Genomic DNA, 14,978 nt, shown 5'->3' on the forward strand with positions numbered 1-14,978 from the left:
TTAAAATCCAGAGTGGAAGAGGGTGTGTAGTGTGTGAAAGAGAGAGGAGGGTGGGGGGCAATTTGGTACGGAGGGGGGCTAAGAAAATGATCTAGCTGCCTCCGAGTAGTCTAGGAACGGGAGTCGGGACGCAATCTGCAGTACATCTCCAGCTCTCTGTAACGTATGCAGCAGTTTGGACACTTTCCAACTCTCAACTCCCTCCCTGTTGTCTGGGCTGTTTCCTTCGCCCAACCAGACAGAGTCAGGGCCCAGTCAGCGGGGAGAGATCACTCAAAGCTCTTAACATCACAATAGCTGCAGGACGTCCGGCCGAGCTGGACCCGCCCTCGCTGGAGAGTGAACCCTTTACGCATTGCGGTGGAAGTCCAGCTAGGCAGACAGGCAGGCAGTCACACCTACTCCAGAGACCACAGAGTGCAGTTGATTGACACTAATATCAAAGCAAACATGCCCCTCCTCCTCGGCCCTGCTCTACTTCAGGAAAAGCACAATAGGGACAGAGAGAGAGAGAGAGAGTTGTCCTTAAGCTCCGCACAGATGAGGGGAGTTGGACAAAAAATATAATAGGGAGTGTGATGTAAATGTATGCATGTAAGTTGCTCTGGATAAGAGCATCTGCGAAATGACTAAAATGTAAATGTAAAATGTATGAAATGTACAATTGATTCATATTTCTCAGAATGTAATGACATTGAAAACACTACAGGCCCCCACAACATTTTTCCACAATGTCAAATATCCTTTCCTGATAATCAAAGCTTTTTACACATGACTAAAAGCAAAATTTCTCACATTGCCAACCACTGTGTTAGCAGTCAAATAGTGAAATGGTTCAATCTCTTCCTCTCCTCCAACGTTCTCCAATACAGCTCAATGGAACTCCCAGAATCCTCCTCTCTGGTGTGAGTTCCGTAACGGAGTGATGTCATTTTTAAAGCACACAAGGGTTCTATATAGAGCATGATGGGTGTTTGTGTCAGTGTGTTTCGACTGGATACAGTCCCAGTGTTTTGATGTATGAATGGATTCTATGGCAGCCCTTCTTGTAGCCCTCTACTGCAGTCAGTTATTAGTATAGCTGCCTGGCTCCAAAGACTCACAGTGGGGCTTGGTATATAGGCACTAGCACTAGGCAGTGGGGCGCAGGCAGCATGTCAAGCACGCCAAGACGAAGTCACCCTTGCAGGGGCTGTTAAATAATGCAAATGTCATTTCGGAGGGAGGGAGGGAGGGAGGGAGGGAGGGAGGGAGGGAGGGGGAAAAGTGAAGAGGGGGAGATTGAAGAGATGGAGGGAGAAAGGGGGAGAGACTGAGAGATGGGGAGAGGATGAGAGCAAAAGAGAGACAGTGAGGGGGGGCGGGGGCAGGGAGGAGGGGGAGTGGCTGAGATAAGTGTGTGAGAGAGAGAGAGGGATCGAAAAAGAGAGATAGAAAGAGGGGAGAGAGGAAGAAAGAGTGAGAGAGAGATTGAGGGAGCAGCTAGGAGACTGCAGATGAATAGTTAATTCATACAGTAGCTTCTGGGCATGTGCAGTGTTTTAGAAGACCTGTTCCTCCTCTCTGTAGAGTAATTTAGCTTTTTTGTATATTGTTCTTATTTTCTGGTAGATTTTTCTGTCCATGTTCTCCCTTGAAAATGGGATAACCTGGTAAAATAAAAGTAAAATAAAAAGTTTAGTAACCTTGTTTGGTTGTCTTAAGCTCAATTTGTGTCATTTAAATGAGATGCACCAATGCATCAACTGAAATGTCATGCATTTTGTTTTGATGCTCACTTGACTTATAAACTGAATGGTTTCAAATAACCGACAACAGACAATAGAAATGAAAAACATGCTTGTTGACCCTGTATATCCTTTTCGGAATGTGGAATTAATGTTCCAAACCCCGTTTATCATCACAAAGAAGAAACACTTCTTCAGTTTCAGATAAGACTAAGATAAAGGTAAGGTGAAGAAATGGTTTATGAAATTTTAAACAGTGTTCTGAGCATCTTTGGAGCCTGGTGGGGAATATAAATGAAACATGTTTTTTCAACTTCCCGACATTTGACAGTGGTTTAAGCCTATAACGAATTCTTATTGGTCTCATATAGCGTTGTTTTCATGCAGGTTTGCACAGTCACATTGACTGGAGGAAAATTCATTGAAATTACCATTTGTCGGGGTAATTGGATTCTTGACAAGAAAAGGAGCTTGTTTTATATTCCGTTTTACATTAGATATTCGGTGGACATTGTTTTGTTTTTTACCTCGACAATAGCTATTGAACCAAACATGCCATGACTATGAAAATGGTATTGTAAAGACCCTGGGTTTATACGCGCGGAAATCGACTCTGCCGGATGAGCATGCTTTTGCGGCACAGTCGATAGCCCGCCGGACTTCGGGCTTGAAGGTCGAGGGTTCGAGACCTGCTCCCTGCTGTTTCATTACAGTATATTCTGAATCAGGGGTGAATGGAGAACAATCCACGCTTTTTTTAGTTGTTGATTTAAAAATATATAAAAAAATCGGATTTCAATCTTCAAATCTCTTATTAAACAAAGCGTGCCATGGTAACCGAATATCCAGCAGCGCACCACCCTGCATCCCAATGCTGGCTTTCCTCTGAAGCTAAGCAGGGTCTGTCCTGGTCGGCCCCTGGATGGGAGACCAGATGCTGTTACAAGTTGTGTTGGAGGGACAGACTTCCCTCTGGTCGGAGGAGATCTCAATGCCGCAGTGACGGGGACATTGTCCTGCATAGGATGCCGTCTTTTGGATGGGACACTAAAAATCCCGTAGCATTTATTGTAAGAGGAGGGGTGTTAACCCGGTGTCATGGCTACATTCCAACCTGGCCCCATTCCATCATGGCCACCTAATTATCCCCCTTATTCATAATTGGTATATATCACTCCACACCTCTCTAGCTGATGTGTGGTGAGTGTTCTGGCACAAAAAGTGGTGGGTGAGGTGAGTTTCCCCCTACTGTGTAAAGCGCTGCGAGTACCTCAGTTGTTAGAACAGCACTATATAAATCCAATCAATTATTATCCGATATAAAACACATTTTACCTGGGCGCAGTACCGAACCATATAGACTATAACGCTGACTAAACATCTTGCAACCATCTTAAAATAAATCAACATAATCCATCCCAATGAATTAACGAGCTAAGGAAATGGTGCATGACGTGAGTAACCTACAGAAGCCTACGTCAGCTGAAGTGTGCATTCACCCCATTTGCGAGAACATTTAGGTCAGACTTTTGAAGATCTATTTATCAGAGAGTTTATGTATAGCTAATCTGGGGTATCAAAGTGGCGGTTTGCCAAACATTGTAACCCAGTAGCCACATCTTGGGTAATAGGGGCAGCAGACGTTGCAAGGCGGGCAGTATTTGCAGTAGGTTTTTTTGTCAGTGAAGGCGTGGGACGTTTGGGAGAAGGTTGGTAGAACTCCATGTGATTACCCACCTCTCCTCATCATCATCAGACAGCAACTGCAGGTCCCTCCCCTGACGCGCGTGCAGTCGTTGTGCAGAAGCCAGGAAGACGGTGGGAAATAGAGCAGGGATGCTCAAAGTGAGCATCTAAGGACCTCCACACCCTCTTTATTTCGCGACAACTTCCATATTTTGCCAGGATAACGTTGCTATTGTGAGAGATCCAAGGCGCTCGGAAAGGTAATCGCATGTCCCGATCGCAAGACACAAGAGATGTTGACGTTGTGGGACGAATTGGGAGCTGTCCCCCCAAAAAATGGTGCTGAAATCGCTCCGCGCCCGAGAAAGGAAGTGATTTTTGCCGTTGCTTTTGTAGCTGTGTGTGGATTCAGACAAGGTTATGTGTCCCGAATAAACGGGAATATATATATATATATTTTAACGTGATCGTAGGCCCTATTCATTTCAAATTAGCCATGATTAGGATTATGGTTAGGCTACTTGGGACGTTGTAGGCTACAACTCACCGTGCATATGGGTTTTAAACCATATGACCGAATCCGGACAATTGAAAGTTTGACATTGAACGCGGATTATGGGCTCGAGGAATTGATTAGCCTTATATATTTCCCTGATCAAATGAACGCTGTTATCGGCATTGGGGTGCTATATCTTGTATGGTAGCCTACGCTTACATGAGGCTGCTTCTTCCCATTTGATGTACAATACAGGAAAGCTTGGCCCCATGCAATGTACTAGGCTACGTTATACCAACGTTGGGCCGGTTATTTACGACACCAGTGCCGTCAATTTATAGCCTTTTTACAAAATATGCCCCAAGAAAACCGCTCTAAATTGACCTTTTTCTGTCCTTCACGGGGCCATCTCCGTGGAATCCACTCCGTCAGAATAAATTCATAAAATATAGTGGGCTATACATTTGAGGTTAACACTACCCGGAGGAGGCGTAACCAACAACGCATCTTGTTTGTAAATCACACCATTCCATTTGCAAACTAAAAGGAGGGAGCAGAGACACACAGTCATTGATGGAGAAAGTGAGTTATGGGTCAATATAACCACTGAACCTCTACTGTCTTCATTTCGAAGGTTTCTTTCTCCTGGCACCTGGGCAGCATCTGTCCTGTCTGACGTGAAACTGTTTATCTGAGGGGAGGCAAGACTTAAAGCATCATCATGAATTTTGTAATGAAGGCAGCTATGGGAGGTAAGTTGATTAATGCGTTGCACCATTACCACAGTCGTGTCGGACACTCAAAGGCAATGCAGCATATACTGTACATGGGATGGGATAGGACATTACGTGTGCCAGTCTTTCAATTCTATGAATTATTTCTAAGTTAATGAATAGGTATATAGTTATAAGCTATATCCCTAACATTATTTAGACTAACATTGTCCCTTTATCATGATGGACAACCCTGATGTAGACTATATTAGAAAAAACGTTAAGGTCAAACTTGATAAGTGAACACCTAGTGTAGAGAAATATAATACTGTACATCTGTGTACTTTTTCATCATATTTGCTGGGGTCTTCCGCATAGTTAGGGGCTTCTGCTGCACTGGCTGAGCAGCCTATAGAAATGGTGTGTGGGAGTCGCGATTGCGAGAGGTAGCCTACATTTCTCATTGAAATGCAGGACCAACCACCAACTTCTGCATAGCCCCGTGCTCTCTCCAGTCTCCATGATAAGAATCCCTAAACAAACAGTAGCATTGCCCCTTTTCACATACCAGCATTTAAAGTGTTTGATTGTAGATGCACACAGCTACACTCTATTCTACTTTACACTCATACAATCTAGCATAATCAACAACTAATTATTATCATGTTTTAAATAAATAAATAAATAAAATAAATATATATATATATATATATATACACACACACATTTATATATTTATTTATCACACATTTATCCACAAATCTCATATTTGATTTCCATGTATCTGAACTCTTATACGTCCCTGCCTGATGTCTATGTCACCTGACAGAAAAAAAAACTATTTCACACTGACAATCAAGCTCCAGGTAGCTGGTGACAGAGGCCTGTCAGAATCCACCACACTCACTGACTGCTCCATCACCCAGATGTGTTTCCCAAATGGCACCCTATTCTCTACGCCTAGTGCACTACTTTTGACCAGGACCATATGGTAATAGGCTACCATTTCAGACACATCCCCAGTCTACTGCTGCTTGCAGTGTGCACTTGCACCCTTCCCATCGTGGATTGATGTGCTTTGGCTGGAGGGAGTTTCCAGTATTGTAAAATCCATGACGGGATGCATGAGTGGAAGGGTGGGAAACCGGGACGCAGGCTATGTAGCCTTTTTTCAGTGGAATGGTTAGGTGATGTCATCTTGTGGCTCAGGGCCTGATTTGATTGGAGTGCGGGGGGGGGGTGGGGCGAAGGGGCGGCCACGAAGAAGTGCAGAAGGAGATTATTGACCAGCCTCTTCAGATTGCTGTTATGGCAGATGACTCATACACATGTTAGTACAACTCTCCTCCGTGTTACACTCCTCTTCTGATTACCTGGGAGCGTATTTACAATGCGTCGGACACGCCGATCGATCTAGGATCCGTTTGGCTTTTGAAATCATAATGGATAAGAGGGCGGATCTGATCACAGATCAGCTCTCCTACTCTGAGGCATTTTGTGAATACAAGCCGTGAATGCCGAAACTGGACGTGCAAGCTATTTTACGATAGCAGACATACACTCAATGGAATCTAGGCCAAGGTGTGTCTCATTGCTGACTTGGCACAAAACCGGATCAGACCGAGACCCAGTGTCATCGTGACCGAGGCAGCAGCTCAAGATTCCTCTGAGGAGGATTTGAACTTGAGCGAGACCAGTGTCAGACCGAGACCTAGTCCTTCAAATGAATCCCACAACCACATAGTGGAGCCTAATGGGAAACATTGGAATGGAAAGGAAAAAAGGAACATTCAAACACAAGACTATGAAACACTAACAGCCAATCCGAAAACAACCTCCTTTCCTCTAGCTAGCCTATTTCCCTTCGGCGTCTGCCGATCTGAAGGGACCAGATCTGATAGTTGTAAGATCCAGTATAACGGTGGGGCTTCAGTTCACCTAGACTTCAATTGAGCCTAGGGGAGAATCAGCCATATTTCTCACCTCCAAGAAAACCTACAGTTTTATTGAGCCTGCAGGGAATCTATCCTGCTTGTGAAGGGTTCTGTTCTGCCGAGGGGCAACTATTTCTCTTTCCTCAACAGGAAATAGAACGGAGGCATCTTCAGATGCTCTTCTAGCTCGATAATTGACTGAAAGTCAAAGCTAATCTCATTATTCGAAAACACTTAGATGAGATTGTATCAGCGAGAGGGTGCACTCACTGCTTCCTGTATCTCCGACTCTCTCCCTCTGTACTGCAAGGCTAATCATTTTCCTTAGTGAGTGTGTGACCTTGAGTTCCTTCAGTGCACAGCCCAGAATCTATAAATAAGAAATTCTATCCCATCAATGTCAAAACGGTAGAGACAGTAGAACTGTAAAAGCCGAGGAGTGGGATGACGGAGAGGAGGGGGAGGACAAAGAGGAGGACGAGGGCGAGCAAGACGGTTGATGAGATGATGCATAGTTACACAGTTTCATATAAAGGGCCCTCTTTAATCCTTAATCTAATGTGCCCCACGACGGCATAAAACACTCCTTCCTCTTCAAAGCACATGACGTGCAATGAAACAGACACTGCAGTCATCATCAGAACACGCCACCAACAACCAGCTCTGGCTATTTATAACTATTACCCATATCAACTCACAATACAGAGAGAGAGAGAGAGACACAGAGAGAGAGAGAGACAGAGAGAGAGACAGAGAGACAGAGACAGAGAGACAGAGAGAGAGAGACAGAGAGAGAGAGAGAGATAGAGAGAGAGAGAGAGATAGAGAGAGACTGAGACAGGGGGGGGGGGGCTGCCTATTACTAAGCACAGCTGTTTTTGAAACTGCTGAAACTAACCTGGACTGGATATAGCCTGGTTAAACCAGACTGAACACTCTGCTGAGTGTGCTCCCCAGTGATTGTATGGTGTTCAGTTTGGTGACACCGTGCTATATAACCTGGATTCTATTTGTCAGAGAGAATGTAGATTTGCAGTCAGCTCTATAAGCCCTGACCCACCGACCGGCTACGGGAGCAGCGGTCTCCCTTTTTCTCTCCATCTCTGTTGCTCTTCGTTTTGCTGCAGTTCATTTTTATGCTGATGAGCAAGAAAAAAAAAAAGAAAAAAACAGACTAGCAGCTCACTCCAGGGGCACAACAGTCTCCTGGAATTCCCTCTTCCTATCTCTCCCTCTCTCTCTCTCCCCTCCCTCTCTCGCATGACCAAGCATGCAGTCGTGAGGCACAGTCGGGCAATACCTCGGACTGTAACAGTTCTGCTCATTTGGCAGAGTGCTTGCGACTGTGACATAACATTTTTCCTGACATGCAGCATTTCTCTGCATTGAAACGTGCGACTGAAACTTGTGTTACGAATGGATGGCTCCACATGAGAACACGATTTAGTTTCTCATTGTATGAGGAACACCGAAACAGTTCATCTTGTTACATGTTCTGTACTGAGAAAAATGACAAGAGTGCTACCTCGCCCTTGTCCCAGTGATCAAAAAAAAAACTCTAAAGTGACTACTTCACTGATTGTAAGGCGCTGGATTGAAAGTTGCTCTGGATAATGTGTCTGTGACTAAAATGTGTGTAAATGTGGTCTGTTTAGGCCTACCCTACAATACGACAGTCTAAGTTAAAAGTAAGTAAGCAGGCCCGTCTGACAGTTGCCAATGGCCGTGTCCGAGAGCATCAAATCCATGATGCGTTGTGGGTAAATGGTGACTGACTGATCTACAAATAATAATAAGTAGTTATTTATGCTGCAAGGTGATTTGTAGATCAGTCAGTCGGCAGTCGCCTGCACTGTCGGTTGCAATGTCGAACAAGCCCCTTGTCTCTGTGTTACCCAGGAGGACCACCTGATGTGGGCAAGATGATGGGAGGAGACAAGGAAGAGCCCGACCCCGATGCAGAGAAGAAAGAGGAAGAAAGACAAGAGGCTCTGAGGCAGCAGGAGGAGGAGAGAAAAGACAAATATGCAAAGATGGAAGTGGAGAGGGAATCAATGCGACAAGGCATCAGAGACAAGGTAAACTAAATAATAAACAATACATGTGACGTTGAACAGTTATACACACTACCTTTCTATCAGCTGGCAATTTTAGTTCATGTTGGGCCCTGAGTTTTTTCTTTACCTCTTGACCTGAGCTGGAAAAACTCCCGGGCCTTAGTTCTTACTAAAAACAATTTCTTTTTGTGAGAAGTAGGCAGATCTGAAGCCGAAAAAGAAAGGAAATTGGCAAGGCCTACTTCACCCATACTCTATCAAGATGTTCCAACACACAGCTTTGACCTAGTAAAGTAGCTATGTTGGCTTATTGTACTTGATGGCAGGTTGCTTAGGTTTCCAACCTTTTCAAACGACCTAAATACACTAACAAAAGAAACATTTGAATTACGGTAAGGAAGTGAAAGTGAGTTTGGCCTGAAGGCATAGAGCTGCTAGCTATCCTGTTTCCACACTGGCAGAGGCCCCAGTGAGAGCAGGGGTCAGCTAATGGAGCTGCAGTCGAGGCCGCTGTTCACTCGCTTGACAGCATTAAAAACATTTTCCCTTTTCATGGCATGGCCACTCATTTTTAGGAAGTTTAGCGCAGATTTTTTTCACTTAAAAAATAAAAATGTCATACACGACGCGGCTCACTCGAGGCGCTAGGCAAAAATGAAAGGTCAGTTTTAAACGAAAGAAAAGGGAAACTATTGTACAATGGTTTTACTCATATCAGGCTACCGGAAGGACTACATTTCCCATGTTACAACGTGTTTAAAGCGGTGCTCCTCTTCAGCTGCCTGATGCACTGCTGCTGCATGGTTGCTAGTGGAGGTTGCCATGTAACCACTAGCCACCACAGTGCAGGGAGATAACAGCTAGGGAATAGAGACTGAGAAGCAGAGCGGCAGAGGCAGCCAAAGACAGGATGACCTCTGTCTTCCAGCCCCCTCCCCCCTATCCTTCCTCATCTCACCTCTCTCCCCTCTCCCTCAAGGTCGCTCTCTCTCCTGAATTCTCTCAACGGACTATAATATCAAGGTTGATGTCAGCTTGGTAGCACTGGCCTACACTCTTAGAAAAGGGTTCCAAAAGGGTTCTTTGGTTGTTCCCATTGGCCCAGCATTGGCCGTCATTGTAAATAAGAATTTGTTCATAACTGACTTGCCTAGTTAAATAAAAGTTAAATAACATAAAAATAGGAGAACCCTTTTTGGTTCCACGTAGAACTATTTTGGGTTCCATGAAGAACCATCTGTGGAAAGGGTTCTACATGGAACTCAAAAGGGTTCTACCTAGAACCTAAAGCGTTCTACCTGAAACTCTAAAGGGTTCTCCTATGGGGACAGCCGAAGAAACCTGTAGGGTTCTAGATAGCACTTTCTTTTCTAACAGTGTAATAAAACACAAATAAAGATATATTTATAAGAGACTAGTAGAGGCAGAGGAGAAGAGTTGTAACAGCTCTGTTTTTGGAACGAATAAAAAAATATATATTTTTTTGTTGACAGATCCTAAAAATAACCCAAAAAGCACAAAGGCGCTAGTAACAGCTGTGCACAATATGTCAGAGGAAGGAGAGTTGGGTTTCTGTTCTGAGAGATGAATTAATTAGCACAGATTTGTGTTTTCACTCTCTCTGTCACACACGCACCACACGTGCACAAAACGCTCTCTTACTTCTAACAGAGTGGGTGACAACACATCTCCAGGTGTCTGTTACTTAAGTTAGAAAATAGATTTTTGTAACATGCTATTACGTAGGTCTACTGTACAACAATGGCTCACACCACATTTGGTATTGAATCCTATCCCAATTTCCTGTAATATATAGCCCTGGAATGGCCCTTATCCAGGATTCCTCAGGGTGTGCAGTTTGGTACAGTAATACACCTAAATCAAATAATCAAGGTCCTCAGTCTGGACCTCGACTAGCTGAATCAGGTGTGTTACTGCAAGGTTGGAACGAAAGCCTGTACTTCCCTCCCAGTAGTTCATTCAAAAAAACGTTCAGCGGATTTGCAGAATATGTCCAAAAACAACATTCTTCTTGTACAGCAAGAGGGCGAGTTTTAATACATCTTTTCCATTTTGATTTATTTTTTTTTTTTGTTCCACAAGATGACATGCCATGCATTCTCCTAGCACAGCGAGTGCACAAAGAATGTTATTTTGGTCTAACCCCAGAGGCCCGTTCCAGTCAGTGATTTTGATTGAATTACAGCTAACGTGCAATCAGCATCGAGGCCACAGACCCCAGTAATGTGTAGCAGCATTACAGCATTAGAACAGAATGGGTGTGTTCGAGCGGTAAGCCTAACGAAGCCGAAACTGTAGACAAAAGTCGGCGAGTGAAGTCGGGGGAGGTGCATCTGCGACAGCCCGAAAGACGGACACTGTAGTGGTTTTCCCCAACCGCAAGGCACATATCAACGTGGCAGTGTCAACATTGTTGCTATTGTTTATTGGAAAAATGCTGTATAAATGTCAAAATAAACTTTTCTATACCCCCATATCACACACTCACAAAGTGAAAACATAATGTTTGTACAATGAATTGGTTAGAGAGAGGTCTCAAATATCACTTTCATTTGTATCCCCTGTTGCTTTAGAATCCTGGCAAAGTTTGTTCCGGTTTCAGTCCAATTTTTGTCCACGTTCACGTGGGTCAAATAAAAAACAAACAAATAGTGACAAATAGTTCCTCCCACAATGCAGGTGATGGCTGCATGGTGCAGTTGGTGAGAAGGCGACTTCATAAAAAACTGCATGACCTTTGATCAGTAGGGGTGCGAGGGTAAAATCACTGAGGAAGCCAAGCCAAGCCGGTAAAAAACCCATATTACAACAGATGTGATAATTGTGTTGTTTGCTCTATAACACATTCGATCATACACCACTGTGATATACAATAAGGCTGTGGCAACAAAAAGACAAGTCACACAGTGGCGGAATAAATTCAACTACACAGACATTTGTTTCATCAAAAAAACAGAAAGCAACATCTGTCCGGTGAAGTCCACAAAGCAAATATTACATACAAACGGTTATCACCTGCAGCGTGGTCAAGCAAGTTCATGTTTGACAGTTTACGAAAACAACTACTGATTTAGAACCCTAGTTACCGCAGGTCAGCACAAAGACAAAAGGAGCACCGCTTTTTCCAGCACCATTTCAACTTAAAACATTTAAACATCATGTGGCTGTCCATGGTACTGATTTCTGTGCGTGTGTCTGTGTGTGCGTGCACAAGTAAAAAATGTTTTTTTTTTATTACTCACCCTACTTGTAGATTAGTTGAACACCAATGCCATCCTCCTCTCTTTCATGTTGGCAAAACCGTCTATGGCTCTATCATGCAGTACACTTTTAGTTTTTGTTTTGATAGGCTACCTCACTAAAATGCTTGCTAGCCTGACTTCCTCGTATGGGAAATAATGAACCAGCTAAGTTAGCTAGCTAGTTAACGTGATCCTACTAGGCTACATATTGAACGTCAATCGTCTCAGGCCAGTGGTACAACATAAATTTATGGTTAGATCTGAATCGCCGTCATAGTTATTGGCCTATACAAAGAATTAAGTCAAAACCACAAGTCAAAATCCCCATTTCCACCCATGGCTTAGGAAAGGGCCGATTTAGCAAGCTAGCTGCTGCATGACATCAACACAAGCAGACCAGAAACAGACACGTTTTTTTGATTGGTCTGAAGCCAAATCCAAACTGGCATCCCTTGTGGGGCGTTTTGCTGCACCAGGACAACACACAGTTGAGCTCAGCTCAACACTGATTGGCAAATTATTTTATAATTGTTTTATCAAGGGTGGCCAAATGCTTGCTGGCATCAATCATTCAAATGCTACAGCGACAACATGTTATACTCTTTTGGTCTAGACAGTATCAGATACATGGAATACACATAGAGACAGAGGGGCGCTGTTTTCCTCACTTGGTTGATTTCTCAGGTGAGATTCAGCAACTTGCGAATTGACAGAAAATTATGAAAACACAGAGAGAGACAAAAGACTAATTATTTTATAATTGTTTTTTTTTTTATTGGTCAAATATTTGGGGACGCCTGGCTTCCCTTGGCATCCATGATCACATGCTTTTTGTAAAGGCCATGCAATCGACATCTAGTCGCAAGTCAGTCAATCGTGTTTTTTTTTTTACAAACGACGATCACCGACGTAACAAAAGTTATTCGCTCGAACGCGCCCTATGTTTTGATGCCAAATTATTGTTAATGCCATTATGAAATACATCATTCTAATATAACTCCACCCCCACTATCTTTCCTGTATTTCCTGACATAATGCTTAAATGTTTTGTTATTCTTCACATTATTCTTGCATTAAAAGAGGGAGACAATTCCTGTATCACTCCCCACCTCCTTCCTAACCATGTGGCGTTCATAATAAGTGTATTTTCTTAGACAATGTTATTATAACGCTGTTACTTTTACTATCCGTTTTCTCCAGAGGGCAGTCTGACACAATAATAGTCATCTTTATTATAAAGCTATTATCCATGTTTTTCCCAGTACGGAATTAAGAAGAGGGAGGAGGCTGAGGCCGAGGCCCAGGCTGCTATGGAGCAGTCTGCAGAGGGCAGTCTGACCCGTCCCAAATCTTCCGTGCCCAAGGGCTGCGGAGACGACGACGACGAAGAGGAAAGCATCATGGACACGGTCATGAAATACCTCCCTGGTCCTCTCCAAGACATGCTGAAGAAGTAGCCGAGCAACAACGTTTGTTGGAGTTACATTAGGTTGTTACGGTATCCTTCTAGGTGAGAGTTTTAGATTACTTTTCTGCCCCCCTGCAGCAGAGAGTTAGCAACGGAAATTAAAATAAAAAACATTCCTCGCTTCACCTGTTTTAGGTTGGTTGGAAAAAAAATGATAAGTGAAAAATAATCATACGTCTTTCTAAAAACAAAAACATCAGAGAATAACACTATAAGCCATATTTTATCTTTAAAGGAAATTTGAAGAATCATATCATGATGTTAGGGTAATGTTTGGTTTTGTCTATGAGGTTTATGTGAAAATGTTTGCACACACGTACGTATATATGTCCATATACTGTGTCGTCATGTCTAGCCCGGTGTAGCCATACGGTCATGGCGTAGGTCTAAACTAAATTTTATATTCCAATTCTGTGTACCTTACGTCTTTGCATGCCATTTGTCAAGTCAAGTTGTGAATATGTACAATATCCATTTTTTCCTCTCTTAGTCACGCAAAATTATATGGCAATAACTGATTTTGAATGTGGTTATATTATCATAAGGTATGATGTAATAATGGTTATAAAATGTATGCATTCAGGAATTTCATTTCCATTTTTTGGGGACGGGGGAGGATGACCAGGGTGTACCAGTACTACTTAACACGTTATGCTTCGACATTAAACCGGAATTCAACAACAACGCTATCAGGATTTGCTATATATTTAAAAAAAAGAAAAAGTTATTTAATCATGATTTCTAAAGCTATTACAAAATCTGTGTTGACTGGAGGGCTAGCTTTTCCATCACCTGAATATAAAGGGAAATCTGTTGTTTTCCCACTGAACTGCCAGAAGGTTGGTCAAAGTCCTAATTTACTAAGAACAGTTTAAGAATGAAGAGGGTACTAACGCTTGATAATTCTGTTGTACTTGGTTGCGGGTTGGTTGTAAGAATGTAGCGTTGGTAATCAGAATGGAATGCTATCAGCAATAAAAGGGCCATCATGTATGTTCTGCTTGAGAATTAATAAAACTGGTTCACGGACACAAAGGTTGTTTGTTTCCAATGCTGTGGGAGGTATGTCTTGTTCTTTAGAGAAATTAAACATTATTTTTGAGAAGGATAGGTTATTGTACAATAAAAATTGACATAGGACGCAATTTAAAAAAAGTGAGCAATATTTGGGTATTCTTAGCAGGAAATATCCAGTCAGCCACTTATCCCAACGGACCAAAGCTTCTTACTTTGGCAGCAAAGGTTGATCACATCATGTCTCATTGGGGGTCTGGCTGGCTGGAATTATGTAGTTCTCGCAACTTTCCCCAAGAGGGCGTGTCATGCGTGGTTTGGTGCATAGGCCTAGGAGCGTAAAAACAGTACAAATAAACACAGTGCACAATACTTTCAAACCTGATTTATCCACGAACAACAACAAAAACACAATAATGTGACATATCTAACAAAAACGTACGCAATACTCAAGCAAATGTTGTGGAGAAAGAACAACAGCCAGGCTAGGGCAGGGAGAACACAGTCCTATTCAGCAGTAGTTCATACTGGGATGGGTTGTTGTACACCCCATAGTTGTCCCTTTTGACCATACAGTAATATACCTAATCAGTAGCATCATGCCCTTTGAATCTGAGGGG

At 43.0% G+C, this 14,978-nt stretch overlaps 1 protein-coding gene across 1 annotated transcript; it reads left to right on the forward strand.

Moving 5' to 3' along the window:
• Positions 1 to 3,303: 3,303 nt before the first annotated feature.
• On the forward strand, positions 3,304 to 14,379 carry LOC115202187 (complexin-1). Its single transcript, XM_029766147.1, has 4 exons — positions 3,304 to 3,673; positions 4,544 to 4,661; positions 8,456 to 8,634; positions 13,139 to 14,379. The coding sequence occupies exons 2-4, from the start codon at positions 4,631 to 4,633 to the stop codon at positions 13,331 to 13,333; spliced, it is 405 nt and encodes a 134-aa protein (XP_029622007.1). The 5' UTR covers positions 3,304 to 3,673; positions 4,544 to 4,630; the 3' UTR covers positions 13,334 to 14,379.
• The last annotated feature ends 599 nt before the right edge of the window (positions 14,380 to 14,978 follow it).

This window comes from Salmo trutta, chromosome 11 (genome assembly GCF_901001165.1).
Source record: "Salmo trutta chromosome 11, fSalTru1.1, whole genome shotgun sequence".
NCBI classification, from domain to species: domain Eukaryota; kingdom Metazoa; phylum Chordata; class Actinopteri; order Salmoniformes; family Salmonidae; genus Salmo; species Salmo trutta.